The 17,111-nt window shown below is 41.7% G+C and overlaps 1 protein-coding gene across 5 annotated transcripts in view; it reads right to left on the bottom strand.

Annotated features, from left to right (window-relative positions):
• Positions 1–17,111, bottom strand: part of syt8 (synaptotagmin VIII) — a 44,231-nt gene that overhangs the window by 20,207 nt on the left and 6,913 nt on the right. The window contains exons 2-10 of one of the 5 annotated variants that reach the window (XM_049573378.1): positions 16,852–17,097; positions 16,440–16,615; positions 15,542–15,637; positions 14,950–15,117; positions 12,986–13,153; positions 12,425–12,542; positions 8,695–8,721; positions 8,474–8,607; positions 5,413–6,506 (exon numbers count right to left, since the gene is read on the bottom strand). In XM_049573378.1, coding sequence (XP_049429335.1) covers positions 6,264–6,506; positions 8,474–8,607; positions 8,695–8,721; positions 12,425–12,542; positions 12,986–13,153; positions 14,950–15,117; positions 15,542–15,637; positions 16,440–16,615; positions 16,852–17,065 — 1,344 coding nt within the window. In that variant the 5' untranslated portion in view covers positions 17,066–17,097 and the 3' untranslated portion in view covers positions 5,413–6,263. Of the gene's footprint in view, positions 1–5,405; positions 6,507–8,473; positions 8,722–9,817; positions 12,543–12,985; positions 13,154–14,949; positions 15,118–15,541; positions 15,638–16,439; positions 16,616–16,851; positions 17,098–17,111 lie in introns of those variants that run through there. The other 4 variants (XM_049573377.1, XM_049573376.1, XM_049573379.1 and 1 more) reach the window with 4 other exon arrangements.

The raw sequence follows: 17,111 nt of genomic DNA, 5'->3' as shown, positions 1-17,111 counted from the left end.
AATTTGAGGCGGCCAACAACCCAGTTTTATACATCCAAAGAACTCCTATAAAAAAAACTGCTTTACAACCAGACCAGGCTTCTAATAGAGACAGGTGTTTATTTGTCCAAATGTGTAGCCACACCAGGCTAGTAAAAGAGACTGGCCGTTCAACTGGGACTAAATAAATACAATAGTAATAAATAATAAAAATAATAATAGTACTGGGGGTCCTGGCACTAGAATTATAAGCACTTAAATCTTTACAATAATGACCGTCAGTTCAGAACATTCATTTAAACCAAATAAATCCTGCATTATTTCTTATTTTCCTTTTCCCCTTTAAAATTAGTTTTGCTTTAAATCAGCAGAACAGTTTCAGATTGTGTTTGAGCTTCCTGGTTAAACAAAGACTCATTTGACTCAAAGAATCATTTGACTGATAATAAATCACACATTCATGTTAAGAAAGCTGTAAAACATGAACAATATTCACACCATCAGAGTCTTTAATGCACTCACCCTGTGCGTGTGCGTGTGTTGTGGTCGTCCGGCTGTTTCCCAGTGTGTCAGCAGAGAGACTGAAGCAGCAGCTCGCTCTGAAATCAACAATTATCTGGGAGCTGATCTGGAGCCTGTTTTTTCCTCTTCTTCTTCTTCTTCTTGTGTTTAATTGGATGGCCGGGGCCTCTCTCCAGGTATCCTGGTAACCCACCGACCTGCTGATGTCACTGCTCTCCATAATGAAGTGTGAGTGTATCTAGCTGCCTTTGTCAATAACCAGGCAGGGAAATTCACAGGAGATAAGACGGACAGTGAAGGCCACGTCTGCCTGATCAGGACACACTCGGCTCCCACACGGTTATTATAACAGATTATTACCTCAGATTATTTTATTTTCATTATGTGTTCTTAGTTTTAATCTCATTTACATTCAGTCTCCCTTGAGACAAACCAAACAGCACAATTAAAGGACCATGATGGTGATTTTTAAAATAAGATTTACCACAAATTATTATTAATACTTATTAATACATTACTTTTAGCTGACCAAAATGTGTACATCATCCGTCCCCCCAGGCCTTTTGGTTTCCATTCACCTCCCTCACTATGAAACCAAGTACCTTAATGTTTTACCTTAAAATTCCAAAAATGTATCCATTAAAAATGATGCAGTTAAGGTACTTTTAAGGTGGTGTAAGGTGATAATAAATTAAGGATTAAAATAAAGGTGCAAATTGTTCTGATCACCAATAGGACAAATTAAGTTAAGGGGGCTTTTAGTGGATTACTTCCATGTTTAAGAGTTTTTATGCCTCCATGCCAGCGATAGCCGTGGCTGGAGGCATTATGTGTCCCATTCTCCTGAAAGTGATAGCTCGTGAACACCTTGAGGGAACTGACCCTTCACTAAGCCCCGCCCCTTTGTGATGGTCCAACAGGCTGTCAGAGTAAGCATGGAGCCGACACCGTCACTAACTGCACTCCCTGAAGAATCACATTTTTGTAAAAAGGAAGCAGTGATGTCAGAGAGAAGCAGACAGAAGGATGTATCCAGGATGTCAAACTGACTCAGCAGCAACAACAGGTTAAAAAGACAAAGATAGTTAGAAGCTAAAGCCGAACTATAGACTACAGATCACAGTGTGAAAGTGAACCACCACATCACTGCTGATCGCCACACAACACAATGAATATAAAGGGAAACTTTGCTGATCCTGAACCAGCTGTGTGGCATCACAGTGTGTGCAGATGAGCGGTGTTTGACCTCTGCATCTGCACACACTGTGATGACACACAGCTGGTTGAATCTGAGCAAAGTGTCCCTGCTTCCCTTCACTGGTTCCTGTACAGCAGGGTCGCTCTTTGTTTCACTGTTAGAATCAGTACAAAGCAAGAGCAGCATGTGTATACATTCAGTAGGCTATAGAGTGTGCCAGGGCTGACGTCAAAACCCGGAAGTTTAGCATCGCGCTGGTTCCCGGAAGAGAAAGTGAATGTGATGTTTGCATTGCGTTTTGGATTATGTCAGAAAATAAGCTCTGTGGCTAACACAAGTTTATGATACTTACAGGTTTTGTTCAGCGAGATAATCTTCACACATGAACACCTTTCATACTGCGTTTGAAGCTTAACTGCGATCGCCAGAAGTAAAAAGCTAACGTTAGGCTTTAACGGACTACATGACTACTCCACGGTCGCATGACTCTTGACGTCACCGCCACTAAGCTTTCAACTGATTTCGGCTGCTTTGTTTTAAAAACATTGTATAATGGGGAAATCGGACTGTTGAAGCTAAATAAGAAGCTGTAATGGCGGACTGCCAGAACTCTCACCTGTTCGGGGGTGATGACGTTTAATGTCCCGACAGGGTTTGTAGTCATATTGAGCAACTTGTTAGCAACCGCCTTTTTTACGACACGTAAAAGCTTCAAAATTCACAAATAGAGTATTTACTGACGTGTTTTATGTCGTAGAACAAAACCTGAAACTTGCTTAACCTTCTGTTAACCACAGACCTTATTTGAGGCATTTCACCAAAATCCCATTCAAAAAACGTTTTGACTTTTAGACGAGAGAACCGGAAGTGCTAAAAGCGCTAACGGAGTTCCAGGTTTACTGGCACACTCTATATCTTCAGTAGCTAGCTAACGTTAGCTAACCCTACACTTTTCAGGGTCTGATTTTGGTTTTGGAACAGGGAAGAAACCTAAATCTTTTTCCAACCTCTCCAGGTAACGAGTGTCATTAATACAGGATGTGCCGCAGACACAACATTTAGCTCCACATCCACAAAACCAGCCTGGAAATGAAGGAAATCTGACTTAGCAAAGGGTTACTTCTTCACTTGGACCCAACAATGAACTGATTAGATTTTGGTGGCCAAAGATCAGTGTGACCTCTGATCTGTTTTCATGAACACTTTGAGGGAAGTTTTTCAAATTTGGCCTAAACATTCACTTGCACTCAAATTGGACTGAAACTGTTTAGATTTTGGTGGTTAAAGAATCAACTGAGTCTCACCTGATCCTCCTTAAACCACAGCCTCCAGTACTGTGTAACATACAGGTATAAGGAAACCTTGAGAAACAGGGTGAAGTGTTGTATTAGAACATTAAAGAATAGGTGGGTGGAACATTTGCATTTCAAAGGGACTCCTTGAGCTCCTCGTCTCATCACTGCTGAATCTGTTGGACCTTCGCTGGCCCTTTAAATCCCCCTCTGATGCTGACAAACACCTGCCTGAGGAAACAGGAGCATCGCAGGACTCAAAGAAAGAGCAATGATCAGTACACTGCAAAAAATAAAGATAAATAAGTTAAATACACAAAAAGACAGATATATGTCAGATATATTTCTAATTTCTCATTTCAGAGAATGTAAAGTATTCTGCCTGCATCCACAGGGTGTGAGACAGAAGTCAAATATACAAGTGTGAAGCGTTCGGGTGTGTCTCCTGTTAACACCGTTGCTTCCTGCTCCAGGTAATGTGAGCTCAGATGTCAGCATCAGGTGCAGACAATAAAAATCAAAGCCCTCAGTTTGCTCCTGAGCTCAGGGAGCGTTTAATGAATCTGATCTCTGGTGGCCTGAAGCAGCAGGAAGACACACCTGCTGAACTCAGCTTGATTGGTCTCCGGTCTTAATTTAAAACCTTCATCTATCTGGGGAGAGACGAACGCAGAGCACAGATGTGAAGATCTGCCTTTGAATAATGAGATTTACTGTGATGTAGGAGTGATAATGTTGAGGTTACACAAACAAATATTGTGAAGGTGTCACTGTGACCAACATTTCTCACTATTTTCACTATGTTTTTACAGACCAAACAATCAGTAGATTAATGCAGGACGTATTTTTACAGAGTGGACTTTATACTTTTACCAGTGTAAAGGATGTGAATACTTCTTCCACCACTGTCTGCACCACGGTCACAACAACACCTCAGGCTGAACATTACAAACCATGACGAGTGAACTCATCCACCTCTTTGCTCCGTCCACATGAGGGCACTTTAGTATCGCTCAAGAGGCCAAAATATTTCTTTTAACACAGCATCTTGTGCAGAGCTGATAAAAATGTTCTGTCGACCACAGACTTCACAGCTCCTTCACAAAAAGCAGAGGTGGAACAAGTATCAGAGAAGTATAATACCACACTGTGAAAATACTCCACTACAAGTAAAAGTCCTGCATTCAAATCCTACGTAAAAGTATTGTAAGTAAAATGTACTTAAAGTACTTCGAAGTGTGTTTGTTGCAGTTAAATATTTCATGTTGTCAGTGTTTTATTCTATCTGATGGTTTTGGATTAATATTCCTGCTGCATTAATGTGTATGTGTCATTATACTGCTGCTGATGTTTCAGGCTGTATATCCTGTATGTCAGTAGCTATTTGACAGCCTGTCCGTGGGCCCTTGATGATAATGATTTGTAAAAAACTGCTGCATTTGTTGTTGTTTAAGTGGTTTACTCATGTGACATATTGTTTGAAAGATACGCTCCTCACAGCCGTTAATGCTTCCATTTCAGGACAGACCCACCACAGAAGCCTCAGTAAACACTTCTGTCAAAAAAACAACAGCTATATAACTGACTTATGAAGCGTTATCATGATCCACAGATCCATATTTTCCAGAGCACATCACAGCTTACACAGCTCCAGATGATCTGTCCAGCGAAATATTTAGTCCAAACCCATTGTTACATCCAGAGATGTCCTCCAACTGCTGTTGCTTTGTTTCAAACATTTATATTTCTTTGCATATTATCCATAATGTCTTTGCACTGCATGTAAACAACTGACTGACTAGGACCTCAAAATGGAGGCCAAAGGCAAGCCTTTTGATTGACACCTCACTTGAGCCAGTAGGAGCTTCCAGTGCCAACCTGGTCTCACTCTAAAGTCATCGAATACCAGCAGTTGGCCAGTGACTTCTGGGGTCAGGCAGCGATGAAAAAAGCCGTCTTTCATGCCAGCCTGATGGCGACAGGGGGAAACGCAGCAGGACAGCAAAAGTTAAGTGGCAAAAGTCCGAATAGGGCAGACGGGAGGGGTGGAAGAGTCCAACAACCACGACTTTCACCCAGGAGGCTGTGTTCCCTTCCCTTATGATTGTAAAGCCAAACCAGACAAAACACTTGTCTTTATCTGGACACATTTTCCCCACAAATACAACATGCTAACATTATTAGCACAAGTCTATGGCATTTTACATTGTATAAATTAGCCTAGTGACGAACGGAGATTTCCTCTTCTCATATAAAACCAGGAACAACAGCAACATGTAACAAAGTAACGGCACAAAATTCAGCTCCATCACAACTCACAACATTCACTGACAAAACAACTGTCTGATACTAAACATGTTTTCAAAACAAATATGACATGCTAACATTATTAGCACAAGTCTATGGCGTTTTACATTGTATAGATTAGCCTAGCAGCTAGCAGAGATTTCCTCTGCTCATATGAAGCCAGGATAAATCACACACAAGACTTAAAATGCTATTTTTGTGGAGGCTTTATTGTCTTCACAATTTATTGTTTCTTATCTGTGAAATTAAAGTAAATCAAAGCTTTGTTTCCAATGAGGGAAATGGTTTCAGCTCACAGAGACAGACAGGAGGTCTGCGTCACAGCGTGTAGTTACATTTCTGGGGAGGTGCACGTCAGGCTACAGCGTTGAATTTGATGCAGAAATATAAATCCTGCTTAATCCTGAGTACATTTTTCATTTTAGTCATTTTTCTAAGTGGGAATGAGTAATAAACTTCAACTTGAGGGTATTTGATTTAATAATAAATTGTTGTTTTTTTTTCAAGGCTGAAAGCTAGAAAATCTTTAGTATAAAAAAGTTATATAATGTGTGTTTTTAGTAAATATTCAAGAAAATTCAACACAAACAATCGTTACTTCAAATAAATATCCTTCCAGAAGGTTTTCAATGACCTGACTGTGTAAACATTTGAAATAAGTGGAGTCGATCGTCATCACACAGATGTGATTACATGTTTAATACATAACACAGAAAACTTAAGAATATTATCATAAGTTTAAGAGTTTAGTTACGATACAGTTAAGACCAAAGTGCTTGGGTTTGAAATGTCAATATGATTTATAACTTAAATTTAATAGCAATATATAATTGTTAATCTTAAATGAAAAAATATAAAGTAATCAGATTTAAGAAGAGCAGCTGAGAAATGATTTATACACAGTGAATCTGCTCGATGCATTTGAAACGTTTTGATGTTGGACGACATCATGCTGGTGTAAACAACTAGTGCAGTTTGGGCAGTTTGTGCTGCAGGGGGATTTTCTTCTTCAGGGACAGGGTGGAGTTCACCTGCTCGGCCGACAGCAGGCTGTGCCACTGAGCGACCGGCCGCCGCGGGTTGGACAACATGTCGGCCCAGTGCCTCAGCTGGTTCCCCGAGGCGTCGCAGCCTAGGAAGATTTTCCCCATGGCGTCGTTTCGGGATATGGCGTCGTGGTCCCACAAGGAGATCACCAGGTTGACCCTCTGTGGACGACAGCAGGAGTCGCCTTAGTCTCATTTAGATTAATAAACTTAAAACTGCAGCATTAAAGGAGCATACTGGGTTTGTGTGTGGCTTGTTTGTTTGTTTGTTTGTTTGCAGGTTTCAGAATATTTCAGGCTTTTTTTCGTACGTATACCTACAAAAGTGATGCGCCAGATTTCATGATCCACATAATCATGAACCAAAAATGTGCATAAAACTCATGTAATCGGGATGGATGAGATCATGTGACCAATGCACTAACAGAAGTAAAGAAGAAAGTGGTATAAAGCGCAAAAGTCCATGTAAGGACGCAGGGTGGGGTGATGAACGGGTTAACATTACTGGTCTAAACCTAATGGGTCTCATTCAGTAGAGCAGATTTGCACATAAAAAACCTTGGTACTAAAAACCTACTCCGGATTCATGAATGCCAGGGGAAACTTGGATATGATCGTAGGGCCGTGTGTATGTTCATGAACGCCAATCTATTGTAAATTCACAGCGTGCTCCTGCGAGCCAGCAATTAGCATATAATACATCCTACCTATGAATAGCCAGAGACCGTCATATATGGAGGTGATAATTACTATGGACAGGTGCATCCTGTTGACCTGCAAACATGGAGCAAACAACGAGAGAGAGAAAGAAAAACTTGTCCGACGCTGAGTTTGAAGTTATTTTAGGTAAAGTGGGTTTGAAATGAACATTTTATTTTCTTCTGTTAGTAGTAATGTGACAGGGACAGGTAAATCAAAGGCCTGGAAGGAGGTAACAGGTGTTATGTCTTCTGTTGTAAGAACCAATGAAAATGCCTCCATGTGAAACTAGATGCAAAAAAACACAGCAGGCACAGGAGGCTCCGCCCACTCACAGCTCTCTGCTGCAGACAAGCGCATTGCTTACATCATCTCTGTCAGTTTGCCCTGAGTCTCAGCATTGTTTGCCACTGCTGTGAAGCTTAACCACTATCGAAACATGTTCGTACAGGCAGACTAATGTAGGCAACAACCCATCGTTAAGTTTAACAACAAGTAAGTCTGGCGTGAAACCACACCGTCTCCCTCAAACTCTGCCAATTGCTTTCCCACGTCCACGTGTCTATTTAAACCAAAACTCAGTTTGAAATAATGTCTACGTCTCCCATGTTGCGTGTGTAAACTAAACAAAAATGACATGCAGTTTGGTGCTATGGTGCGTAAACACTACTGTACTGTAGTTTTAAATCAATTTGAATAACTCATTCACATTTTTAAGAACGCTTATCTGAAGCTGAAATCTGCTAAATGCCGACTAACTTAACTAAATGCGTCATGTTTCTAATCTCTTGTCATGTTCGACTCAAGTGTTTCAGAGGCATCTGTGAACATGACAGAACACAATATGAAATAAAGCTGTAATTTCTATTAATGACAAGTTTATGTGCAATATCTTATTAACGAATATTAATGGATGCTGAAACAGCGAAGAGTTTACACACTAATTCCTTCTGCTCATGTTTCATGAATGAGACCGACTGTATGTAACTTTAAGTTAAGCAGGCTGTGTGACGTGATGATGCATTCATGGAGGGCTAATTTGTTCTATCATGTGAACTGTTGCATGAGGATGTGTTAAACATTTACATATCCCTCCTCTGGTTTCCATTAACGTCACTCAAAATGAAACTGAATAACATACACAATGACATACAATAACACATCCTGCTGCTGCTGCTGCTTCACATTAAAAGCATTCAACTGGTGAAACACGCTGTGGCTTTTATTGTGAAAGAGTTCAAATGTTCCATTTGGTGCATATCTTTGTTTCTTATTGAATAAATCCTGATTGTAACTGTTTCTGTAGCTTGTTCCACCCTCAGATTTTGTTTTATAAATCAAATTACTGAGATATTGAATATTTGAGTTTAAAATAAATATGATTAAATCTCAGATCTGTCAGGTTGTGATTTTTATCTGGTGACACTCACCTGGATTTGTTCAAATGTCACGTCGAAGGTGAAGGACTCGTTATAATACGGGTTCAGCGTCTTCTTTTTAGTAGACGTCTTCCTTTTCCTCCACTTCCTCTTGTCCAGAGCCAGCTGCACCTTCACGTAGGGATCTACAGACACCAAGCGCACATTAAACTTGTGCATCAAAACGACAAAGATGAAGTATAATTTGTTCAAAAGATGAAATATTGCTTTACTTCTCTCAGGAGTTAAAGTGTCTGAAACTACAGAAAACAGAAAATACAAATTAAAGGTTAAGAAAAGTTTTAAATATTTTTGGATTTACACCAAAAATATATTCTTTGGTCTTTCTTCTGCATTTAAAGGTCCAGTGTGTCAGATTTAGCGGGATTTAGTGGATTCTGGCAGTGAGGACTGCAGATTGCAACCAGCTGAAACTTCTCCTGGTTAAAATTCCTTCAGTGTTCTTTCTTCAGGAGCCGAATCATCCACAGAGGTCTCTTCCTCTCCAAAACAAACGGACTAGATGATTTAAACCAGTAAAAGCACTGAATGAATCAGTTTCAGGTTTAAAAACATCAGTGTTTTTGTTGTCTTTCAAACATAAATGTCCCCGTCTAGAGCCAGTGTTTGGTTTGTCCATTCTGGGCTACTGTAGAAACAACATGGCGATCTACGTAGACAAGGACCTGCTCTTTATGTAGATATAAACAGCTCGTTCTAAGGTAACGAAAACACAACAATTCCTAGAGTGGTCTCCTCTGGTCTGAATCAGGGACTCATGTTGTTCCAAAGTTGTATAATTGCCTAGAGTTGGTTGGTGTTCTCACGGCAGCATTTACAAGAGGACCAGATCAAATGCCTTGTGTGAGAAAGCTGCTCTTGATTGGTCAGAATTTCCATGTGGGAAAAATCCAGGAAGTAAAGCAAACGTTGAAGAAGAGTACACTTGCAAGATAAATGTGACACTTTCTAATGTCACAATGGAGGGACAACTACGCAGGTTGATTTTAGCGCTGCTCATCGTGGACTATATTGCTGTCATTGTTCATTTTAGTCAAAGCATACAGTTTGAAAACGAGGCAAACGCGGCTCCAACTAGAAAACAATGTTTTGATGCATTGGATGTGCTGAATGTGCATATTAAGGCAGTACAGGAGGAGGTGCACATTAATAATCCTCCAGGACTGTAACATGCTCATGTTTAACCCAAACAATGTGTCATGTGACTGCAGTTGCTTCACATCCAGGTCGCAACACCTTCTCACCACAAACCAACCGCACCAGAGTTCCTTTGGAACCGGACTGAGACCACCTCTTCAAGAAGGTCTCAGTCCGGTTGTTTTGCTGTGTTCACACCTGAGTGTGATTGCTGTGTTCACACCTGCACAAACGAACCGCACTGAGGGGGCAAATGAACTTGAGTTTGACTGAACTGAACCAAACAGGGCAGGTGTGAAAGCAGCCTTATTTTCAGGTGACTGTACACTAAAGAAAACATACTTATATTATATTATATTTCAGCCAGAATATCCCCCTAAATCCTACAGACTGGACCTTTAACTGAAATCTGTTTACTGACATGTTTCTCAGAAACCCAATTAAAAAACAAAAAGTCCCGCTGATGGAGGTAATGACTGATTTCACCTGTCAGACCTCCAACCACACATTGTTTATTATCATTATTATTATTATGACCCACAGCAGAAATTTATGAGTTTATTTGCAAAAACAGATTCTTTAAAAGCAACAAATCAACATCAGCTTGATTCATTTTCCTGGAATTGCACAATAAAAAAAATATGATTTATAAAGATTATCATTTCATTTACACATCTTATCAAAACAACCCAACACCAGTTTGATTGATTTTTCCCTGGATCACATTAAAAAATGATTTAAAACATCATGATGAAGAATAATTAATAAATAATTAATGAATTAACAGTAACCAGTGGTGGTTGGTGATTAGTTACCTGTTTTGGCTACAGTCAGTGAGGACCTCTGCTCACACACTAACAATGTTGTTGTCTACTTTAACTTTCAACTATAGAGGACTGTTAATGTCACATTTAGTCACACCGACAGCTCAGACCAACACTGAGGATCTTTTCACACCTGAACATCCGAACCAAGGTTTGTATTTTTATTATATTTGATCCAGTTAGTTCTCGCTTTGCAGTGATGCGAGTGCACTAACAAAGCATAACATACCTCCATCCTGTTGTTGCAGCCTACGTCCTGTATCACCTCTGTGAGCTGTGTCTCCCTTATTTGACTAAGTTTACATGCACACTAATATTCCATTATTATTCAGAATAACCAGAATATTTTGTGCATGTAAACCAAGCAGCAACCTCCAAGGCTGAAAAATGGAGCCAATGCACATCTGCAGTTCCTCTAATGGCCACTTGAGGCTGACTCCAAGAGTGAGTCAAAATGTAAAAATGCCCGGATTTACAGCAGAAATAAACATGTTTTCAGCCTGGTACACACAACCGGTAATTTCAACAGTCATGACACCTGTACAGGGGCTGAATTTTTATATGGCTCACCCGTTTACATTTTATTAAGGCTTAAAGTTAGGCAGAATTAAGGGCGTGGCTGCTTTGAGTGACAGACCGTCTGTGAGGTGTTGCTACAGTCTGTGAGTCAGATCCACCCCTCGCTCCTCACAAGCTCCACCCTCTCGCCCAAAAAGGGTCACTTCTGGGCCTGGCTTTAAAACACCAAGATGGCGGCAGCCAAAAAGCCCGACTCGAGTCTTCACAAATCACAAACCAATGGGTGATGTCACTGAAGCTACATTCATTATTGGTATAGTCTATGTTGCAAACATAGTCACTGATGCATTGTAGGTGGGCTCCAGTGTCCTCTTGTGTCCTCTCAAAAAATATTTAAAAACTATCTGATTTTTGAGTTTATTTTTGTGTTTGTTGTCCTTTTTCTGGTTCTGATGAAAGCCTGCCAGAAATGGAGCGATGCCTGCGAGCTAGTCCAGGCAGTCAACTCGAGCTGCGCTGATTCATACACACACGTCATACGTCACTCCACGTCATCTACAAAACACGCCCTCCCAATGTGGCGGTCTATTTAAGCTGCAAACTCTTCCCAGCCCTGTCTTTGCCTTGTGACCGCTGCTGCCCTGCACCAGAACTGCTGCCTGCTCTTTCAGCCCCACCTCCACCCCAACATCCACCTGCAGGCTCTGGCTAAGGTGGGGAAATATTTAATCAGATTCACACTGAAGCGCCACGATTTGTTAAATCTCACGCTGACGGCCATCAGCAGTCGCCTGCCTGTTGACACCTCTCTGCACCGGTCAGCAAGTGATTCTGCTGCCTGCTCTGTTTAAATCACATGACGAGCTCCGTGTTGTCTGCTTGTGTCTTTGCATGTGTGATAGCTCGTGTGTGTGTGTGTGTGTGTGTGTGTGTGTGTGTGTGTGTGTGGGGCGAGCTTGTTGAATGGCATTTTTAACAGATATATGAGTGACTGATTGGGTTTTCCTGCAAATCTGCACAACTCCTGTTTAAAAAAACTCTACCGTTTGGCCATCACTATGTGACGGCTGTCTACTGCTGTACTACAGCTAGACAGGAAGAGGTCGAATTCAGTACCACAGCATGCGTCGCTCATATTGATAACACTTATATTTGACCTGATTTAATACTTGATTTCTTAACAGAATGACTAAAAGTCTCAAACAGACTCTTCCAGTAAGCAGTTAGGACAGAAGTCTAAACGGGGATAAACACACGTCAGTCCTGTTGTTTCATTGGTTCTTTTCACACCCATTCATGTGTTGAATTATTGTGTATTGCAGCTATAATAATTTATTAGTCCTGCTGAGTCTGGATGAAGCTTTGTGCTCCCTCTGTTGATGGACGATAACCCTAACCGAACCGTTAGAGACTCTTGTGGAGAACTGGATGATTCTGATGTGAGATCTTATTTCAGTCTGACCTGAAGTTCCGATGGTGTCCATGCTCTTCAGGTTTTTGGCCTCCAGGATCACCACAGTCAGTTTGGCGGCGGTGGGAACGTAGCGCAGAGAGAGGCAGATCTCTCCCAGGTTTTCTTCCTGCAGCACAAAGAAATCTTTACAGCAAAAATCATCAAACAATTCAATGAAAATCAAGGGACTCTTCTTCTGTGGTGCTTTTTTGGTGTTGGAAGTCATTGAAAATCATAAACATATTTCCACAGATGTATTTAAATGTTTAAAAAGTGACTCTGTCTCCAACAGAATACTTCAGGTGACATTTGTGGGGAAAAAATTAAAGAATGTGTGGCCACAAAGACGTAATACGTCAAAACAAGACACCACTCTGTCACCACGACTTTCTTAATTCATGGGAACAAGATCATTCAAGTTCCAGATGTGGTGGGATCTCTGTCAGTGTTGCAGCGATGCAGGTCATTGGAGACGGCCCAAATCCCAGAAAGCACAGACATATGAGGGACTACTCCAGCCGCTGTAATTTGCATCGTGAGAGTGACAAACTGAACAACGGCAAAGAAAACCTCAAACTTGGCGGGCTCGGCGAGGTCCTGCCACTCCTCGATGACGTGGTTCCAGTCGACGTTGCAGAGCTGCACCCTGAGCTCACCGATGATGTTGTGTTTGGAGAATCTGTTGAAGTCAAAAACCTGCATCACCACCGTTGACTTCAGGAGGGAAGACTTGGATATCTGAGGAAATAATTCACCGTGTTAGAAGAACAAGTATCGCTGGGTTTTGAATCACCTAAAAAAAATCAGTTACATGGTGATAAAGCTGAAGAGCAGCGACAAACAGAAACACAGCTTCATCTGTTGGGTTAAACATTATTTTAGTTTTACTTTGACTGTGTTTTACTTACAGCTTTTTGAGAGAAAAGCAGTGTTAATTTTGTTGATAAAAAACTATGATGAAAATTTTGCGTTAAGAACCATTTTTTCCACGACGAAACCAAGACGATGACGAGCTGAAAATAGATCTTGATAATAAAAAACTAAAATGAAATCTATGTTTCATTTTCACTGACGAGAGCCACAGAGATCAGAGCCAAGAGCGGCCGTGCTTGTAATGATCTTCAGATGCCTGATGAGCCACAGGCTGGTAAACTCCAGTAAATAGTCTGCACCAGGATGTTTGGGTTGGTGCGAGTTGTGAGCTGTAACTCAGCAGTAAATAATCAGCCGTGTGTGTCTGACTGTGGATGGTGGAGCTGCTGAATGGATTTGTGGAGTTTGTTAGTTGCAGCGGTGGCTGTTAGCAGCTAGCTCCGCTCGCAGCCTTCACAGCTTCACCCCGCAGGACTCCACTCAGTCCGGACTGGAGAAGGTTTGTGGGTTGATGGTGTTTGACAGGCAGGTAGGAGGCTCAGTTATCTGTGAGTGTAGCTGTGCTGTAAGTAAACAGGCTGAACTCAGATCAGTTTTCTCTGACAGAGATGAAAGTTTAGTTTGAATCACCAACTCTGTGAGAGGACACCAGTTTAAACCTCCAGACTAACATGTTGCACACGAAGAAACAAGTTATGTTTCTGCTTCTTAACAGTCACATGGATAAGTCAGAGTTTACAATGAACCTGGGGACAAATCCTAGTTGGCTCACATTAGTTATTTGTTGAGAGCATAAATAGAGAGATGTTGAGCTTTTCAGATGATGATCAGTGAGTGTGTGCTCGTAAATCAGCCCTTAAACCTGTCACACACTGCTGGAGACATGACAGGTTGGAAGTGTGCACACATTATTGGTAGTTGGAAAAAAAAGTGTCTTAACGACAAATTTATTTAATTCTTTATTCTTATTTTTTGACATAATGACTAAAATGTTTTAAATTTATGTCAACTTAAACTAGACTAAATCTATTAGGGATTAAAAATGACTGAAATGCAACTAAAACTAAAACATTTTCGTCTCAAGACTCAGACTGAATCTAAAATAGTTGTCACACAGGGTTTCTGCAGGTTCACCAGCTTAAATCTGAGGCCTTTAAGGACTTCTTCTGACAGAAAAATGTTTGACATAAACTCCATAAAAAAGGACTGAACAGCCTCCTGCAGGTCACGCTGAATCACACCTTTAGTTTAGAGGTGTAAAACGTGTCCTGACAGATCGCTGTCACACAGAAATATTGTACATCTAACATCAAGAGAAAATCTTTAAGACTTTTTTAAATTAAGTGTAAGACTTTTTAAAACCTTTTAAGACCTTTTTGTTTAGAGGAAACTGAATGCAAGACTTTTGGTCAAGTCTCCACATTTTTTGCACATTGCACATGTTCTTTATACTTGATTATATTAAAACATATACATGTCTCACATTTTTATTGTAAATTTCTATTTTATTTCTGATTCTTCTCTAGCTCTTGTTTTTATTTTTTTATTTTATTTTTATTTGCTCCTACTATGTTTACTGATGTGCACTGAAACACTGAATCAAATTGCTTTATATGTAGAAACACTTTGATTCTGTAGATCCTTCCACAGCTACCTCATACCTGGAAGGCGAATTGTTCGTTGAAGACGGGGTTCAGCGTGCTTCTGAACACTTTGGTCTCGAAGGTTTTGGATTTGTTGGGGAGGATGTAGACTTTGACGTATGGGTCCGAGTTTCCTCCCAGGTCCATGGCCATCAGGCTGTTGGCTTGTTTGATCCCGACTGTGAGCTGTGAGGACAGACGGGACACAGACAGACAGGTAACACTGGGAGAAGTCTGTGGATATTCTCATTTATCCAGGTCAATTCCATTTTGGCAACAATTAAATCGTAGGCAACTGGACTTTGATTTTGTCTAGAAGACATTTCGCCTCTTATCCAAGCGGCTTCATCAGTTCTCAACGCATCCGTCTGACTAGTCCTCACTAGTCTGACTAGTGAGGACTAGTGAGGACTGGTCAGACCGATGCAGCGTGATTCAACTACCACATCTACACGATCAGGCCCCGTCGCTCCTTTGTAGCACAAGCCCTGACGAACATGCTAAGTTAGCGTTTAGCTAGCTATAAAGTGTTTGGTCTAAACAGAGACGGTTACATCTTTTCACTTATGAGGTGAAACACACAGCCGCTCTGTAAACCTGGTTTAATCACCTCAGACTGAGCAGCGTTGTAGTCCAGAGAGTAGAGCATCTTCCCTCTCTGCTGTTTGGTCGAGCCGTAGTCCACATCGGTCACATCAGGCTGAACCTGTCGGAGCACAGGAAACACATCAGCACTCGTTTTTAATACAGGATAATAAATTACTGTAGGGACAAAACAAAGGCGACTTAAAGAGAGACTTTGCAGCAGCCCCCCAACGAGTGTGATAACTCGTCTAAACGATTAAACGTCCGCCCCATCGCTAGTCGGCACCAGGAATATGAGTCACTTAAACCAATTAGTGTTTTATTCATGTACAAGGCCGCTTAACTGTCATGCAGCCGCCCGCCACTAGTGGGAGCTATAGCAGTCCCCCTCCCCGCGGTAATGCTCGAGTAGACTGGAGTTTAAAACAGCACGGTGGGAAATTGGAGAGACGTCCTCTCACAAAACCAGCGCGGTTTGGCAGCACTTTGATCTAGAATATGAAAACAGGGTAGCGTGTCAGCTGTGTCAGAAAAAAATGGCAGATAATCAGTGGCCTGGAGCAATGAGCAACCACAGCCAACTCAAGCATTTGGATGTTAACCTGCACGGAACGACGGCTGCTGCTGCTAGCGGGACCGGGGACAATGCTAACCACTGACACACTGCACTGACGTTTGACTGTTTTCTAGGTGTTTTTGTTTAGTCGACAGGGAAATTAGTCGCCAGCAACATCCCTACCTACAACCTGATCTCGGTGTAAAATGGTAAAACCCCAGAGACCTGCAGGTTCACCTTTCAAACTGTTTTCATGTTTTCATCATTTGTCACTGACTGGTTGTGATCGTAGACAGCTTCACTGCTGGGCTGTGCGTCTAAGAGAGAACCAGACTCTCCTCCCGAGGACGCTGTCACTGTCACTCACCAGAGCTGTGGTGGTTTTTCCGTTCACGCCGTTCAGACTGATGTTCTCCTTACTCTTCTTCTGCCGCTTCTTATTCTTATTCCTTTTGCGGCAGCAGTAGATGCAGGCACACAGACAGCAGAGCAGAATCAGCACAGCGCCGACCGCAAAGATGGCGTACACCGCCCAGCGAGGCACTGCGGGAGACGAGGAGACGTGTTAGTCATTGTGTCAGGGACGTACAAGAGGTGGAGGAAGGATTCAGATCCTTTACTGAAGTTAAAGCACTAACACCACACTGTAAATATAAAAGTCCTGCACTGAGAGTTTTACTTGTACTGTATTATATTCAGACGGCTCTGTCCTCCACCTCAGCTTCATCTTTTTATTTTAGGGTCAGTTTTGGGTTGAGGTGAAGCTGCAGTTCACTCACAGGGGATCTTATTCAGAATATTGTTAACGAAGCCTGCGACGGCGACGGCAGCTGGATTGGCGGTGGAGTTAGTGTGGGTGGAGGTGGGGAAGGTGGTGATGTTGGTGATGGGGTGAGAGGTCACCGGCAGGAGGGAGGTGAAGGGCGGTGTCTCTAAAGGCGTCACATGAGATACTGGAGGAGAGATTGGTGTAGGCTGGTGGATGGTCGGCATGATGAAGAGAAGGAGGAGGATGAAGAGAGGAGCTGTGGAGGAAACA

This window comes from Epinephelus fuscoguttatus, linkage group LG4, assembly GCF_011397635.1.
Source record: "Epinephelus fuscoguttatus linkage group LG4, E.fuscoguttatus.final_Chr_v1".
Classification (NCBI taxonomy): domain Eukaryota; kingdom Metazoa; phylum Chordata; class Actinopteri; order Perciformes; family Serranidae; genus Epinephelus; species Epinephelus fuscoguttatus.
Note: the sequence above shows the minus strand (reverse complement) of the source record. Positions and strands in the feature narration are given on the sequence as shown.